This window comes from Budorcas taxicolor, chromosome 2 (assembly GCF_023091745.1).
Source record: "Budorcas taxicolor isolate Tak-1 chromosome 2, Takin1.1, whole genome shotgun sequence".
NCBI lineage: Eukaryota > Metazoa > Chordata > Mammalia > Artiodactyla > Bovidae > Budorcas > Budorcas taxicolor.
This window is the reverse complement of record NC_068911.1, coordinates 42,023,955-42,041,920: the sequence shown is the minus strand read 5'-3', so window position 1 is coordinate 42,041,920 and position 17,966 is coordinate 42,023,955. Positions and strand designations below refer to the sequence as shown.

Sequence of the window (17,966 nt, the reverse complement as noted above, 5' to 3'; positions counted from 1 at the left end):
GCGAGTTGCTGTGCAGACCCTCCAGGAGGGTTTTGCACCTCTAACCGCACTTCTCATTCGGAAGGTTCCGTCTGGTTGTTTTCCGAATCCCCTGCCTCTTTCCATGCTGTTGGTTTTCACTTCCGCTGTTGTCAGGTGAATCACTTTATGCTGATTGCCTGATCTCTTCTGACTCGTTCCGCTGTTTCATTTCTCGTCCTCAGAGTGCTAGTGTGCCTGCTGCCACCCCCGTGTGTGCGCTGATCCTCAACAGGAGCTGCTTCGTGCATGGGGGGCACCCCCCTGCAGAGAACACATGCCTTTGCTGGGCCCTGGGTGGTCTCTGCAGAGGCACACAGTCTCTTCTGCCCAGCCACCCAGAGGAGCCTTCCCAGGGCCCCGCTGCGGCCTGGCGTGGACGCCTGATCACTCTCAGCCACAGGCCCAGGGCCTGGCTCTTATGGAGTGGATAGCAAAGCCAGCCTGGTGCTTGGGAGAGTGTCTCGGGGTGCCCCTTGCTCTGGGGCAGGTGGAGCTGGGTGGGCTCTGTCCACACCAGGGTCAGCTGTCCTGCCCCACTGATGCTCCAGGTGGTCCCTCACGAAGGTAGCGGGGGGACCAGCCCCAAGCCCGGGGAGGCATTGCTCATAAGCAGTGCTGACCGGTGATCACCACAGCCAGAGGCCTGGGGCTGAATCCAGCGCTGGTTCTAGAAGCGGGTGGTGCGGGAGGACCGTGGACCTGTGTCTCCCCAGAGGTGTGTCTAAGTCTCCCTCCCAGTAACTGCTGGCGGGACGCTATGTGGAAATAGAGGCTTGTAGGTGTGACCCAGTCGAGGCTGTGAGGGCAGCTCCCGGCCAGTGACTAGTGTCCTTGTGAGCAGAGGGAACTTGGACATGCAGAGAGGCGGCTGTGAATGGAGCAGAGGCAGACAGGGGTGAGGGAGCGCCAGGAAGGAGCCAGGAGGGTCCCCAGCCTGAGGAGTGGGTGCGGCCTGCCCAGCCCTGCTCCCACCTCTGGCCTGCAGACCCTGGGGAGCCGGGCTCCTGTTTCAGCCCTGGCGCCCTGCTCGGTCCTGCAGCTGCAGTGACCGCGGCCGGGCTCTGCCTGCGGGGCCTCCCTGTGCCCCCAGCCCTTGGCCGTAGGCATGACTGAGGTCTGCGAACAGCGCTTGAAGCCGGGTCCTTCCAGGCACCTGGTGAGCCCGGCTTCAGCCCCGGGGGCCTGGCCCACCCCAGCCCCCAGGTGTCATGAGAGTTGCATGCTCTGCTCCTGCCGCTGGGGCCCGGCCACCGCGCTGGCTCTGTCGGAGTTGGGTCAGATCGCACCACCATCTAAAGGGCGGTGGCCTCGGTGTGTGGAGCCCAGTGGCGGTTCAGGCCTCTGGACACAGAGCTGGTCCCACGGCTGCCAAGATCGCAGGCTGCTGGGCAGGACCATCAGCTTGGGTGCGTCCTGTGGCCCACAGGCGGTGGGGCTAGGCGCCAGATCACCCACAGGGAATCGGGGCAGGCGTGACCGTGGTCCCTGTGGGGTCCCCGGGCCCCTGGGACGTGACTCAGCGCGCAGGCAGCATCCCCCTGGGTGTGGCCTTTGACCCTGCAGCGATCCCTTCCAGGGAGGCCCCAGTCTTGCTCCTGAGGCCTCCAGGTGGATGAGGCCCACGTGAGCGACGGTGTCTCCCTCAAGCCACCTGACGCAGGTGTAAGCGCAGGCACCAGGCCCGCACCTGTGCCCGCGGTGGCTGAGCAGCTGCGTGAGCGCAAACCTGCCCGCCACAGCCAGCACTGTGCTGGCTCGTTTTCCGTGTTTTCACTGTTTCCCTTTACAGACGAGGAGGCAGCGCTCAGAGGAGACCACTGGCCTGGGTCCGCGGCTGGCCAGGGCAGAGGCAGGGCTCCCCAGCCGCACCCTTGCCTGGGCCGCTGCGAGGAGTCTGGGCTGTGGTCTGGGGTCGGGACGGCTGTGCAGCCCGCACTGCCCCGTGGGCCAGGTGGTTTGCTTGAAGGAAAGGTGGCCAGCACCCTTGGTGTTGGGGCAGCCACAGGGCCAAGACAAGGCCCTGGGTGTGCTGGGAGGCATGGTGGATGTCGTGGGTGGAGTTTGCTGATGGCCCGTGTGGATCCGGGCAATGAGTACAACAATTTTCCTCTTGAAAAAAAATCAGAAGTTCTGGGACTTCCCTGGTGGTCCAGTGGCTGGAACTCTGAGCTCCCAATGCAGGGGCCCAGGTTCAGTCCCTGGTCAGGGAGCTAGATCCTGCGTGTCGTAACCTGCACCCAGCACAGCCAAATAAACAACTTTTTAATTTAAAAAATCAGAATTTCTGGTGATGCTGGCCCTGTGTTCTCGAAGGGCGGGAGCTGGGAGGGACTGTTGCTTAGCCAGCGGATGGCAGGGCAGTGGCCAAGCCTCACCATGACTCAGAAGCGCTGCTGCTCCTCTGCTCCCCCTGGCTGAGGATGAGGCGTCTGGGAGCCTGGCAGCGGCTCATGGCTGGGGGCTCAGATGCTGAGACAGGGTGAGGGGGCTCCGTCCCGAGTCCCAGCCCCACAACTCGCTGCTGGGATGGTGCAGTGGGGACTTCATGCTTTTGTGCCGACTTACTGATGACTTTTCGTCTGGTGGGGAATTCTGCCTCCAAACGCCATTTGACTGTCAGATGTAAATGAAATGAAGTAAACTGATGAATCACTAAATTCTAACATATTAGAAAAGAGCACTCTTGTGGCATCTGGTGACTTTTTAATTGATGTAAAAGTTGGTTGCTATGAACAAATCAAGACAAATGTGCTCTTTCTGACTTGCCTCCGAGTGGGAAATTAAGCAACTCAAATGGACTCTGAATGCACCGTCACCAGAACACACTAAATGTGGAAATGCAACACAGAGCCCCGCGGAGCTCTCATGTCTCAGGGAAGAGAGGGGAGGGCAGCCGCTCCCTGCCCCAGGGACACAGCCCGTCCTCCCCTGGGGAAGCTGGGGCCACAGAGGACCCGGCAGGCTGTCTGGACATCCGGCCGCAGCCAGTGGGGTGTCCAAGCAGAGACCAGAGCATTAAGCCCTGGGGTGAAGCCTCTGCACCCCACGTCCCACCCTGACGTCTGGGAAATTGCATCTTAACAAAGCACGCACTGAAGCCTGAGACCACGGCCGAAGGCAGCGCGCACAGCGGCACCTGCAGTCGCTCACTCACCAGCACTCACACCTTCTCAATCAGGACAGACGCTGCCAAGGGGATGTGGTCTGGGAGCTGCTGGAAGCCGAGGGACAAACAGGCAGCGTGGAGCAGTCAGGGGCCTCCTGAAGGAGGGGGCGTGGGGAGGGGGATGTGGGCCGGCCCGGGAAAGGCTCCGTGGTGGGAAGAAGCATGGCGCGGGGAGGAGGGCCTCCTGGCCCCCAGGACCCACCCAGCTGCGGGGTGGCTCCAGGTGAACTGGAGTCAGCCTCCGATGCTTCTGAATAGTCATGGGGTGCCTCAGCCCTGGTGCGCGAGCAGGGGCGGGGGCAGGGTGGCTGGAGGGGGATGTCGTGTCCAGCAGCCACTGGCCTCAGACTCTGCAGAGGGAGACGGCAGCGCAGAGCGGAGCTCCAGCAAGGGTGGGCCCCACGAGAGGGGTCGAGATCATCTGTGGGGGGTGCCTCCGAGCACTGTCCTGTTGCCATGGCTCCTGGCTGGGGCCGGCGTGACCTCTGCATGGTGTCCCCAGGCTTCACCTCAGCTGACCTCCTGGGGCTCAGAGGCCAGGGGACACCTGCCAGGAGCGGGGCACAGGGAAGGGACACACCGCCTCTCTGGACGTCTCCTCTCCTTCTGAGAGTCCAGGTGACGCCCTCCTGGGCGTTAAGGTGTGTGGGCATCACAGCCTCCTAGGCGTAACTGACCAAGCACCCGCCCACCCACAGTGCCCGTCCCTGCCATGTGCCGGGCCCCGCCCTTGTGCACACCCCTGCACACAGGACAGTGAGCCTCAGGGAGGCTCTTCCTGGCCTTCCTGTCCCCACTGCCCTTTCCCGTCACCCTGATCCTCTCCACTGATGAGTCTAAAAGTACCTCTATTAGGTCACTTTGGGTTTGTCGCCCGTCTCCCTGCTGGCCTCGGCGCTCAGAGTATGGTCTCGTCTGTTTCGTGCTAAGTGGCGTCCGCACCAGCCCGTGCAGCCGTGGCCCCTGGGGACGCAGGAACTCTGTGTCTCCCACCTGAACACGTCCAGAGTGGGTGTGTGAATCTGCTGAGTGTGCAACAGGCCACATGAGAGTGCCAGCCAAGCAGGAGATGCTGTCCAGCCCTGCCTTGCCACCTGGCTCCATCCGGAAGGCCTTATGCACTAAGACACAGGGACGTTGGCGAGGGGACAGCTATGCTCTGATGCCTGGGTTCAGGTGGCTCTGACGCCTGCTAAGGGGAGACTCCGGAGTGGACCACCGGGCCTGCCGTCCTGACACCCATCACTGGGACGCGGCCCCACTCCATCCCTCAGAGTCAGCCTCCTGCCCCTCTCCATCCTCCTCAGACTTTCAGAAGGGCACTTTGAGTCCCCTCCGACCCCCAAGCTCCGGCCCCAGCGGACCTAAGAGAACGAGGTGGAGACGCCACCGTCATCAGAGTCGCCACCACCGACGGGACAAGGGTTGTGGGCGAGCTGCAGAGACCTCAGGGAGAAAAGGGGTCAGAGGAAGGACTGGCGCGGGGCCCGCGGGGAGCCGAGTGCCCGCCCCCACCCCGCCCCAGCCCCGCCCCGGCACCCCCACCTCCCTCCAACGCTCGCCCCGCCCCGCCTCCCCGCCCGCGCCCCGAGCCCCAGAGCGCAGCTCGGAGTCTGGAGCCAGCGCAGCGGGTGCGCGTCTCCCCGAGGGCCGAGGGCTGCAGGCAGCGCAGTCCCCCGGTGAGTGCCGCGCCCCTGCCCCGCACCCCCGCCCCCGCCCCCAGAGCCCCGATACACTCTCCGCGGGTCTAACCGCCTGAGCGCAGCCTGCACCCTGGCCCTGGGTCGCTCCACGAGCACTGCCCGCAGCCGCCCTGTCCCCCGCTCCTCCACACCCCTCCCTCCCGTGCACTCCTGGAGTTCGCCGCCCGCTGCCCGGGGTCCCTCCCCACCCCTCTCATTGGCTCCCCTCTCGGTCTCCCCGGCCCCCCACCTGCCCTCGCTGGCCATCCTCGACCTGGAGTCAGGGCAGAAGCCTCCAGGAGTCAGGGCCGGCGCCCTATGCCCTGCGTGGGGACCTCCCAGCCTCCCCGCGGTGGGCGCCGCGGTGGGGCCGCCCAGGGTGGTATGTGCAGCTGGAGGCTGTGGCTGGAGTAGGTGGTGGGGAATAGGGGTAGAAGCGAGAAAGGGAGGGGGCAGCTGGGCTGGGACTTCTGCGTGGGGAGACAGACGATGGTCAACCAGCACGGGGGAGAGGGCTGTGGTGCTGGGCCTGGGTGCAGAGGGCCTGGTCTGGGGGCTCAGCCTGTAGTGGGAGGGAGCGGGGTGCAGCCCTGGGAGCTGGAGCTGGGGACAGAACCCCAGCACATCCAGGGCTCCGGTGCTCTGGGCCCACACACCCCCTCCTCAGAAGGGAGTACACCACCTGGAAGTTCGCCTGTGGGCCATCTCCCCGCCCAGGGTCTAGGTGGGGCCTGGACTGCTGGCCCTGGCCTCCCGCGAGCCTGGGGCCCCAGAGAAGGCGAAGGCAGAGAGACCCTGCTGCCCAAAGTGTGAAGCGATCCCTGGTGCTGCTGAGCCCCACCCTAGGAGACTGCTCCTGGGGGCAGCGGCCACGCACGGAGGACCAGCAGCACCCCCCGGGCAGACGCGGTCGATGCGCCAGTGATGGTAAAGGCACCACTGGTTCCCAGGGACAGTGGCTGGGAGTTCTGGGGGCAGGAGGTGGCCCTGGAGACTTCCCGAAGGGTGCGGAGGCCCCACGGAGATCCTGTTGTCACCTCCTGTGTCATGCGCACCTCGGGTCCCCTCGTGGGGGAGGGTGCCCCAGGCCAAGGCTGCCTTAAGGACAGATGGAGCGAGTTTAGGGGTGAGGACAGGGGTGGCCATCAGCTGCCCCCCTGAGCCAAGCCCTCCGTGGGGAGGCAAGCCTGGGTGGGGCTCTTGGGTGGTGCTGGGGACTGTCCCTGCCCTGCACAGGGGAGGACCCAGGAGCACTGAGCTGCCGTCTCAGTGGGTTCCACAACTGCCCCTGGGTGGCGGGGCCAGCTCCCTCTTGCTGACCAAGCATCATCTTAGCCTGTGAGGGGCTGGGCCCAGCGCTGGTCCTCCCTGGGGGCCAGGAGCACCGAGGTCCCCTCCCTGTCCCCAGGTCCCCGCGGAGGCTCTGGCCCCTCTGTGGAGCCCAGGGCTGCTGGTGCTGGGCAGGAGATGCAGGCTGTTTGGGGCAGGTAGGTGGGAGCAGCTATTGAGCGCCCATTGTATGCGGGTCATCACAGTAGGAGCCTGTGTCTGGATCGTTTCCTCTGCTCAGTGGCTTTGTACAAGCCTCTGTTATGGGAGCCTGGGATCAGAGAAGTGATATGACTTACCCAAGACCCCTTGGCCAGCATGTGGGGCGGGGGGCTTGGGCAGGGGGATAGGCTCTATTCCCTAAGCCACAACAGCGGTCCCTTCCTGGTGGGGGTCTGGGTCAGAAAGCCCCAGTGACGGCTTGTGGTCCTTCCACTGCTGCCCTCCCCATCCCTTATCCGAGAGGAAGGGGCCAGAGGGATGAGTCCCCATAAGGGTGTGATTCCTGTGACCAAGATTGCTGTCCCTGAATAGTGACTCTTGCAGACTTGGGCTTCAAGTGGCAGGCACAGCAAGATCGACCTAATTTTGTTCTTTGCTGCTCTGAAGTTTAACTCAGGCCTTGGGGTGCCTGGGGGAGGGGGGCCTGGCAATTTGTTCGGGTCACCTTGGGTCCTGGGTGTCAGGAGCACCTGGCAGCCTCCTGAAGGCGCTCATCTGATTCAGAATCAAACTCACATTCAGGCGCATTGAGCTCCTGCCCTACTCAGCCTCCTGAGAGCCCTTCCTTGGGTATTTTTGGGGGGAGGGTGTAGTCCCCAGGACTCTCTCCCCAGATGCCGACACAGTCCACCCCACCATCTCCACACCAGAGTCTAGCATTCACTCCCCAGCAGCACCTCGATGGAACTTTAAACATTATTTTACCTTTAATTTCTTTTTGTAATGTGAGGGAGCCTTCTGTGCCCAGCCCTGGGGCACAGAGATCAGCAGGCCGACTCCCTGCCCACCAGAGCACCACTGCCTTGGGTCCACTCTCGGGGTGTTGGAGTGGCCCTCTTGCCAGCCGGGTGCCAGTCCCGCCCACCCCTACCCCCAACTTGGAGCGCAGCCCAAGAGACCCCCAGCTTTGTCTTGAAATGCATCGACCCCAGGAGCCTGTGTGCATGCGTGCCAAGTCCCTTCTATCGTGTCTCTTTGTGACCCCATGGACCATACATAGCCCACCAGGCTCCTCTGTCCATGGGATTCTCCAAGTAAGAATACTGCAGTGGGTTGCCGTGCCCTCCTCCAGGGGATCTTCCCAACCCAGGGATTGAACCCGCATCTCTTGTGTTGCAGGCAGATTCTTTTCTGCTGAGCTACTGGGGAAGCCCCCCCTTCACCAGGAGCCTGCCTTAGCCTTTTCTAAACAGAGGTTTTGTCATATATCTCACATCTGGTCACAATACACAGCAGGAGTGCTGGAGACCCAGACCAGCAAATCCTGCAAGACTCATAGAAAGGTCTTTTTCTGCTTCCAGCCAGCCGGGGCCCTCCTCCGGGTGGGGGCTTCAGAGGGGACAGCGTTCGTCTCTCCTTGGCTCCTGGGACCCTCGCGGGTGGGGCCTGCTGTCCTAACCCCCTGCGCTGCTCCAGGGTTTCTGTCCAGCCTCCCTGCCCATTCTCCAGAGTTCTCGCTTCCTCCTCGATGCTCTGTAGGTCACTCAGACGCTGTTTCATCTTTACTTTATCTGCTCGGGACAGAGTTCGTCCCAGGTCAGTTCTGCAGGCGCCCCTGCGCCCCGACCTCTGCACCTGCTCTGAGGGGGTGTCCCTCAGCCCCTCTTCCAATTCTGATTCTCTCTTCATCTGTGTCCAGACTTTTCTGGATTTTTTTTTTTTTTTTTGGTCCAAATGTTGATGTTTTTCACATCCAAGAGTTGTAATTTTCAAAAATAGACGCTTGTTCATTTTACTTCTCAGATAGAAGCCAAATTCATTTCAGAGTATTTATACCCAGGCCTGGAGGATCCTAAACATTTCTAAACATATCTCAAGCACACTTGTTCATTTACTTTTATGTCACCTGAGCGAATCCACTGATCCACCTTCGCGCTGCTGATTTTCCGGGTTGAGTTTCCTGGTGGCCGTGGGAGCAGAGAGTCTCCCTGTTCTTGCCAGTGTTGTTTATGCTACGCCCCCTTGTCTACCAGGTGTCAGTCGCCCACCCCCAACCCTGGGCCCCCGGCCCAGGCCTGTCAGCCCCTGGGGATGCCCTTGGCGCTGAGGTGGCTTTGGGGGCACCGAGGGTCAGCTGACCCCGGCTGGTCATAACGGCCCTTTCCCGTCCCCTCGAGGCCTTGTTTGGGCCCCCTGGGGGCGCCTAGACCCCCATCCCGGCTGAGGTGTCAGCCCCCATCTTCCCTTCCTCCTCTCCTTCTCGTCAGCGGAGGCGGTTCCTTCCTCGTGAGGATCACTGTTTTTATGAACCACTTCAATGTACAGAAAAGTACCAGAGGGATACAGTGGGTACACGTGTGCCCGTCACTGTGGACTTCAGGTGCCACCTCCCCAGCCCTGCCCTGGCTCTTTCTCTACAAACCCCATCACCCCTGAAGCCTCCCCTGAATCTGCCTGCCCCACATTGTCCCCCCGACCACACACACACACACACACACACACACACACACACAGACATATACACACATAGACACACAGACACACACACAGACACACACATGGACACACAGACACATACACACATAGACACACACACACATACACACATAGACACACACACAGACACACACAGGCATACACACACACAGACACATAGACACAGACACACATAGACACAGACACAGACATACACACAGACACATACACACATAGACACACAGACACACACGGACACACACAGACACAGACACACAGGCATACACACACAGACAGACACACACAGACACAGACACACACATACAGACAGACACAGACACACACACAGACTCGTACACACACAGACACACAGACATACACACACAGAGACACACACAGACAGACACAGACACACACAGATACACACACACAGACAAATACACACACAGACACAGAGACACATAGACACAGACACACACACACGGACACACAAAGACACACATGGACACACATAGACACACACACAGACACGCAGACACATACACAGATACACACAGAGACACACAGACATGTTCACGGACACAGACACACACACAGACACAGACACACGGACACACACACAGACACACACAAAGAGAGACAAACACAGGCACACACACATACGGACACACAGACACAGACACACACAGAGATACAAACACACAGACACATGGACACACACACAGACACACACAAAGAGAGACAAACACAGACACACACACACAGACATATACACACATAGACACACAGACACACACACAGACACACACATGGACACACAGACACATACACACATAGACACACACACACAGACACACACAGGCATACACATACACAGACACATAGACACAGACACACACGGACACACACACGGACACACACAGACACAGACACACAGACACAGACACACAGGCATACACACACAGACAGACACACACACACAGAGACACACACACAGACACATACACACACAGGCACACAGACATACACACACAGAGACGCACACACACAGACACAGACACACACACACACGGACACACACGGACACACACAGACACACACACAGACACGCAGACACATACACAGATATACACACACAGACACACAGACATAGACACACACAGACACACACACATACACAGACACACGGATATACACACACACGGACACACAGACACAGACACACAGATACAAACACACAGACACACGGACACACACAGACACAGACACACAGAGACACACACACCACCAACACACACACCACAGACAAAGACACACACACAGACATAGACACAGACACACACAGACACAAACACACACACACAGACACACACACCACAGACACACAAACACACAGACACAGACACACACAGACAGACACACACGGACATACACACACAGACACACAGAGACACATACAGAGACACACACGGACACACAGACACAGACATACACAGACACACACACAGAGACACACACACACGGACACACACAGACACACACACAGATACAAACACACAGACACAAACACACACATGGACACACACAGACACAAAGAGACACACACACCACAGACACACACAGACACAGACACACACAGAGACACAAACACACACACAGACACACACACCACAGACACACATCACAGACACACAAACACACAGACACAGATACACACAGAGACACACACAGACATGCACGCACACAGACACATAGACATAGACACATAGACACAGACACACAGACATACACACACAAACACAGACACACAGACATGCACACACACAGACACATAGAGACACACACACACAGACACACACACACAGACACACACAGACACACACACAGACATGCACGCACACAGACACATAGACATAGACACATAGACACAGACACACAGACATACACACACAAACACAGACACACAGACATGCACACACACAGACACAAAGAGACACACACACCACAGACACACACAGACACAGACACACACAGAGACACAAACACACACACAGACACACACACCACAGACACACATCACAGACACACAAACACACAGACACAGATACACACAGAGACACACACAGACATGCACGCACACAGACACATAGACATAGACACATAGACACAGACACACAGACATACACACACAAACACAGACACACAGACATGCACACACACAGACACATAGAGACACACACACACACAGACACACACACACAGACACACACAGAGACACACACAGACATGCACGCACACAGACACATAGACATAGACACATAGACATAGACACATAGACACAGACACACAGACATACACACACAAACACAGACACACAGACATGCACACACACAGACACATAGAGACACACACACACACACAGACACACGCGCGCGCGTTTCTTTCTGGCCCGCAGCTCGGGCTGGAATCTCCCTCCCTGTTGTGTGTTACCTGTTCACAGGGTGGGATCCTCTCCGACCCACTCCCGCTCAGAGTCCTTTGCCTGGGGCTACAGTCTGCTGTCCTGTGACTGGGGGTGCGGCCCCGCCCCAGAGCACGCGCAGCCCCATCTCCGGTCGTCTCCTTGGCCCAGGGACGTCTGCACTGCGGCAGACAGCTGCTGGGGGCAGGGAAGCCAGGTCCTCTTGGCCACGCGGCCGGGCCCTGCTGGGTGACGTGGACACAGCTTACAGGTGGGCGCTGGCAGAGCCTCTGCAGCCTGAGGTCTTGCTTTTCACCCACGCGGAAGGCTGGGCGCCTCTGGATGGTTCCAGGAGGCCACCTGGAGTCCGGCTCTGGGGTCCCCCAGCAGAGTGAGCCTGATGGGTGTCTCCACACTCTGGCTTGCCTGGGCTGGGGGTGCCCGGCTGCTGTCCCAGCCTCCTTGCCCCTTCCCTCCCACTTGTCCTGCGGGTCCCTGGGGAGGCAATTCTGAGGGTCCTCAGTCCGTTACCTGCGAGGTGAGGTATCGGTGCCCTCCCAGGACTCCATGAGGATGGCCTGGCTGAGCCGAGAAGGGGGTCCTCTGGGCGCAGAGGGCTGAAGGGACAGTCAAGTCTCTGGGGGCCGCTGTGGCATCTCGGCTCTAGGGGCTGCCTGCCCAGTGCCCCCACAGCTACCGACCCGCTGCTCCTTCCTCTCCAGGTTTGTTTTCCAAACAATTTGCTTAATGTGATTCCCGGCCCAGTTGAACATGAGTAATCGTGTTTACCCGCCGCCCTGGGGTAATCCCGTGCGTCCTGGGCAGGTGGGGCGGGTGCAGGGGAGACGCCCTCGGCTCAGTCGCTCCGTGTCCTTCCTTCTCTTGCAGCAGACACCCCGGCACTCCCGCTCAGCCTGCCCTGCCCGCAGTGGCCGCAATGGAGCCTCTGTTCCTGGCCTCCCCGCTGACCGTCTGGAACACCTCCTCGGCGGTACCCAGCGGCAGCGGCGATGAGAATGGGACGCTGGCGGGGCCGGGGCCCTCACCAGGCGCCCGGGCGGTGGTGGTACCGGTGCTTTACCTGTTGGTGTGCGCGGTGGGGCTCGGCGGCAATGCACTGGTCATCTATGTGGTCCTGCGCCACGCCAAGATGAAGACGGTCACCAACATCTACATCCTCAACCTGGCCGTGGCTGACGTGCTGCTCATGCTGGGGCTGCCCTTCGTGGCCACGCAAAACGCTATCTCCTACTGGCCCTTCGGCCCCGTGCTGTGCCGCCTGGTCATGACGCTGGATGGCATCAACCAGTTCACCAGCATCTTCTGCCTGACGGTCATGAGCGTGGATCGCTACCTGGCCGTGGTCCACCCCATCCGCTCCGCCCGCTGGCGCCGCCCCCGGGTGGCCAAGCTGGCCAGTGCTGCAGTCTGGGCCTTCTCACTGGTCATGTCGCTGCCGCTGGTGGTGTTTGCCGACATCCAGGAGGGCTGGAACACCTGCAACCTCAGCTGGCCGGAGCCCGTGGGGCTGTGGGGGGCCGTGTTCGTCATCTACACGTCCGTGCTGGGCTTCTTCGGGCCGCTGCTGGTCATCTGCCTGTGCTACGTGCTCATCGTGGTGAAGCTGAAGGCGTCCGGCGTGCGCGTGGGCTCCACGCGGCGGCGCTCGGAGCGGAAGGTGACCCGCATGGTGGTGGTGGTGGTGCTGGTGTTTGCGGGCTGCTGGCTGCCCTTCTTCATCGTCAACATCGTCAACCTGGCCTTTGCGCTGCCCGAGGAGCCCGCCTCTGCCGGCGCCTACTTCTTCGTGGTTGTGCTGTCCTATGCCAACAGCTGTGCCAACCCCCTGCTCTATGGCTTCCTCTCCGACAACTTCCGCCAGAGCTTCCGGAAGGTTCTGTGCCTCCGCCAAGGCTATGGTGCTGGCACCGAGGATGCGGATGCCATGGAGCCACGGCCGGGCCCGAGCAGCCGGCTGCAGGAGGCCACGATGCCCATGCGCAGCTGCAAGGCCAACGGGCTCATGCAGACCAGCAAACTGTGAGTGCTGAGGCTGCAGGGGCAGGGGGGCCCGGCAAGGCCGCGGGAACCCACAGCCACCTCTTCTGCCTTTCCTCCCCGAGTTGGGGGACTGGAGCAGAAGAGGAGACTAGCCAGAGAGCAGCGGGCGGGGGGAGCCGCCTCCCAAGGCAAACAGCAGACTGGAGAGGCCATGGGTGCGTGCAAATGCTGGAGCCCGGAGGAATTCGGCTTTCAGTCTGGTCTGGCCGGAATGGTCCTCTCCACCCCAGAAACACCCGCTCATCCCACCTCCTCCACCCCCAGCCCCGGGCCTGAAACAGGTCCTGGAGAAGGTGCCTGGCAGCCTCACTGGGGGAGGACTGGGCTCCCGGATGCCCAGGCCTCACTGTGATCACAGCTGGAAGGAGAAGAAGGACATGGTGGTCACTCGGCCACAGGTCCCACTGAGACAGCCCTGCCCAGTGTCCCTCCCCCAGCTGGGGTCCACGGCTGGACCAGAGGAGGAAGCAGAAACCAGGGGGCGCGGGGAGCAGGCAGCGCTGTGCTGGGCAGGGGAGAGTCAGGGTCAGCGCTGCCGGGGCCTCGGCACAGACCCTAGACCGAGGCCAAGCCCTGGAAACGAGATCACGTAACAAGGGCGCTTGTGTTTGACAAGCGCTCCCTGAATAAATTAGAGAATAAATGTTTGACTCTTTCCCAGAGCAAATATTGTCCCTGGAGCCGATCGAAACCGGGGCACATCAGAGCGGGTGGATCGCAGGCGGCTGGGGTGGGCAGCAGGACGCCCAGATAATACTGAGGGGAGCGTCCGCACCCGCGGAAAGGAGACTTGGGGCCGCGCTGGCAGGAGCGGGGTGTGGCCCTGAGGATGTGGGCGGTGGGGTGGGGGCGTCCGATCCTTCCCTGGCTGCCGGGTGTGGGGAGTAGGCAGCTCACTTGGGGCTCCTGTCCCTGACTCTGGGTGAGTGGGGTCCCGGCCGCCTCCTCAGCCCCAGCTTTAGTATCAGCCCCACCTGGGCTCCGCCTAGGGGGTGGAGGCCACAAACCCTGGTGTCAGTCACAAGGAGCTGGTGACCAAAGCCTCCCCGCCCGGCCCTAGGGGAGAGGCATCCCGTGCAGGGGTGGGTGCCTGGGAGAAACAAGTCCGTTTGATCAGTCATCCCCCTCCGCCGGTCAGGGCCCCCGTGGGCTTGGATGCAAAGTCCATCTGCTCAGAATGACTTTGGCGAGCAAGCAGATGGCACGGAAATATCTGCTCGGGTCAATTTCTCCCAATTGATTTGACATGGCGAGCTCCCTCCCCGGGCGGTGCAGACGCTAGAGTGCCCTCGCCAGTCCTGCCTGTGAGGATGTTGGTGTGTAGGGACATGGCTGTGTGTTTGTCCATGTGCCTGCTTCTGGGTGTGTGTGCCTGTGTGTGTGCACGTGTATACACTCATTTGAATGTGTGGGTGTGTGTGCGTGTGCAAGTGCCTGCTTGTGGGTGTGATGCATGTGTGTACATGTGTGTACACATATGTGAATGGAGTGTACCTGTGCGTGTACATGTGTGCTGGCATGTACACACGTGTGCCTCTGTGTGTACACATGTGTAGGTGTGTGTGCATGTGCCCCCTTGTGGGTGCCTGTGTAATGCATGTATAGACATGTGTGTACTTCTGTGTACATGTATATGAATGTGTGTGCCTATGTGTACACATTTGTGAATGTGTGTGTACCTGTGTGTACACATGTATGAATGTGTGCACCTGTTTGTGCACATGTGTGAATGTGTGCCTGTGTGTGCACGTGTGAATGTGTGTGCCTGTGAACATGTGTGACAGTGTGCATGTCTGTGAATGTACCTGTGTGTGCACATGTGAATGTGTGTGCCTGTGTGTGCCCAGGCCTGATGGACTCAATAGGTGGAGGAAGAGATGCCAGGTGGCCCTTGGACCCTGGGTCTGAGTGGGAACTGGTGACTGGGCTTGGCCAGTGTGGACAGTCCCCAAAGCCCTGGGTGGGGGGTACTGAACAGGAGAGAGTGAGCACCTGGGCACCCCTGAGGGCCTGTCGAGGTGCGGGGACAGGAGTGTCCCAGAAGGACGTGAGCCCACGGAGCCGTGGACACGGCACAGTGGGTGTGGGGATGCAGCCTGGCCCGTCCACTGCCCTCCCCGCCCAACACAGGCTGGGGACAGCTGCGAGGGCCAAGAGCACCACACTGCTTGCAGGTCTTGGGGCCCCAGGCCCCGAGCAGGGTGGGGAGGGCAGAACAAACACCCTCAGCGGAGGGGGTGACCTGCTTTACTGTCTCTCTCTCCGCTTCGATGGGCTTTATTGGCTATTGGGCTCCAGTGGCTCCCAGAGTGACCTTGCTCAGGAAATCCGGCCCGCAGGGCATGGTGAGGCTGCCTCCAGGATCAGGATGGGCTGAGGCTTGGCTATTTGCCAGGCAGCGGGGAGTGCGGTGGGGAGGCGGGGGGCCGTGGTGCAGCCCCCGCGGGCAGAGCCCGTGCTATGGCCCACCCTGAGGGCTCAGGGAGGGCATCCCTGGAGGGGTCAGCGAGGCCCATCCTGGGGTGTCTTGGGACAAGAGGCGGGCAGGCTGCGGGTAAACACCAGGAAGAGCTTCCCACGGAGTCTGGGGACTGAGAGCTGGGATGCCCTTTGGGGGTGTCAGGGGGCTGACCGACTGAGAACAGGGTCTTTGCTGGTTACCTGTTCCCGCTGTGGAAGCCGGGGCCTCAGGGCTGGGCGGGCTGGGGCCCTGGGGAGGCCACTGGGGCTGTGGCTCCTCCAACCCAGCCCGTGGGTCCAGCTCAGCCTGCCGCCTCCTCTCCGTGCTGGCCTGGCTCCTCGGGGCTGGTCCAACTACCATGAGCCACTGTCCAGCTGGAGTCCTCACCTTGAAGGTCCAGTGACTGTCCAGGAACCTGAGGGGGTCCCCACCGCTGCCCCCCGCCCTGTGCTCAGGCTCACCCCTCCCCACTCACTGGGCTGCACACCCAGCCATGGTGGTGACAGCTGTGCACTTGCTGTGTCTGCGCTGATGGGGTTCTGGGGGCTCCACCTGGCACCTGCGTGGGTCCTGACCGGTGCCGGGGGGAGGGTCTCCACCGGAACAAACCTCCTCCCTGGCTCCTGCCTCTGGGGAGGGGGCTTGAGTCCCCTTCTCAGCCAGTCTCTTCTCTGACTTGCACACACGGCAGACCGTGGCCACGGCCACAGGGGCAGCGATGGGGCGCCAGGCCTGGGTGCAGGGGCAGGGGCACTGCAGGAGGGAAGGGGCAGGGCCATCCACAGGGGCTGGCTGTCCAGGTGAAGGAAACTGACCGAGGGGCAGTGGGAACTGGCCCGATTCCCTTCTGCTCTGCACCCCGAGTGTCTCCTGTGCCCCCACATGTCCCCCCTCTCCCCATGCCCAGGAAACAGGCGGCCCCTCCATTGGGCAGCTTGAGGAGGGTTTAATGAAAGGACATTTGCAGAGTGGACCCAGGGTCCTCCTACGGCCAAGGGCAGCAGCCATCCTGGGGGCTGAGGGCCCATCCTCTCTCCCACCACCCACGTGGCACCTGGAAGGTGACCTGGCCTGTAGGGATCCATATTCTGGTGGTCATCAGGCCTGAGAGGGTGGCCAGAGGAAAGGTCAGCTTCCAGAGCCCCTTGACTTCTCCCCATTTGGAACCCAGGACCCACCCTCCCAGCTGAGCCCCCAGGAGACATGCCGAGGGGTCCCTGGCTCCAGGCAGGGGTCCAGTGGGTACAGGTGTCACGAGAGGGGCCGAGGCCCCCAGGAGCTGTGCTGTGGCTCCTCGGCCCCCTGGACAGTGGACCTGTCTGCCCGCGCATCCTCTGGAGGCCCTGCCCAGAGGAGGGATACAGATGATGGTGATGACCAGGCAACTTGGAAAGGAGGCTCTCCAGATGGACACCCTTGTATACCCTAAATAATGCTGAGTTGTTTACTTTTGGGGTGTCCCTGCTGGCTCAGTTGGTAAAGAATCCGCTTGCAATGCGGGAGACCTGGGTTCGATCCCTGGGTTGGGAAGATCCCCTGGAGATGGGAAAGGCTACCCACTCCAGTACTCTGGCCTGGAGAATTCCATGGACTGTATAGTCCATGGGGTCGCAAAGAGTCGAACATGACTGAGCAACTTTCACTTTGTTCACTTTAAAATGGTACATTTTATGGTGTATGACTTTCACCCAAATTCTAAAGATGGATGTTTTGTTGGAATTCCACCAAATGGATAAAAACTGAGACAAGAAACGGCTTCCATAGGATTCCACCTCTGGGCTGCCCCGTGTTCCGGTCGTTTCCAGCTCTCTTCCCTGGGGGCACGTGCATCCTGGTCCCCCCCACTCCGCCCCAGCCTGCCGTGCGGTGCTTTGAGGATGCTGTTCACCCTCTCGTCTCCTGAGCGAGCAGCGCGGGCCCGGATTCCTGAGTCTGGAGCTTCTCATCACTTTGTGGACATGACGCCTTCCCCTCACCCCACCCGTTCTCAGTCGTGGGTTCTAACTAAGCCGGGGGTGGGGGGACAAGCACCCACCCGCCGTGTCCCTGTCGCGTCCCAGACATGGAGGCTCTGACCAGTAGCCTCCACACGGTTCTTGCTCGCACTCAGGGGAGCCCCCACCTGGCCCCTGCTCTCTGAGGGTGGGG

General features: G+C 60.6%; 1 protein-coding gene across 1 annotated transcript; it reads left to right on the top strand.

Annotated features, from left to right (window-relative positions):
• Window positions 1-12,233: 12,233 nt before the first annotated feature.
• SSTR5 (somatostatin receptor 5) lies at window positions 12,234-13,340 on the top strand. Its single transcript, XM_052635843.1, has one exon. The coding sequence runs from the start codon at window positions 12,234-12,236 to the stop codon at window positions 13,338-13,340; it is 1,107 nt and encodes a 368-aa protein (XP_052491803.1).
• The last annotated feature ends 4,626 nt before the right edge of the window (window positions 13,341-17,966 follow it).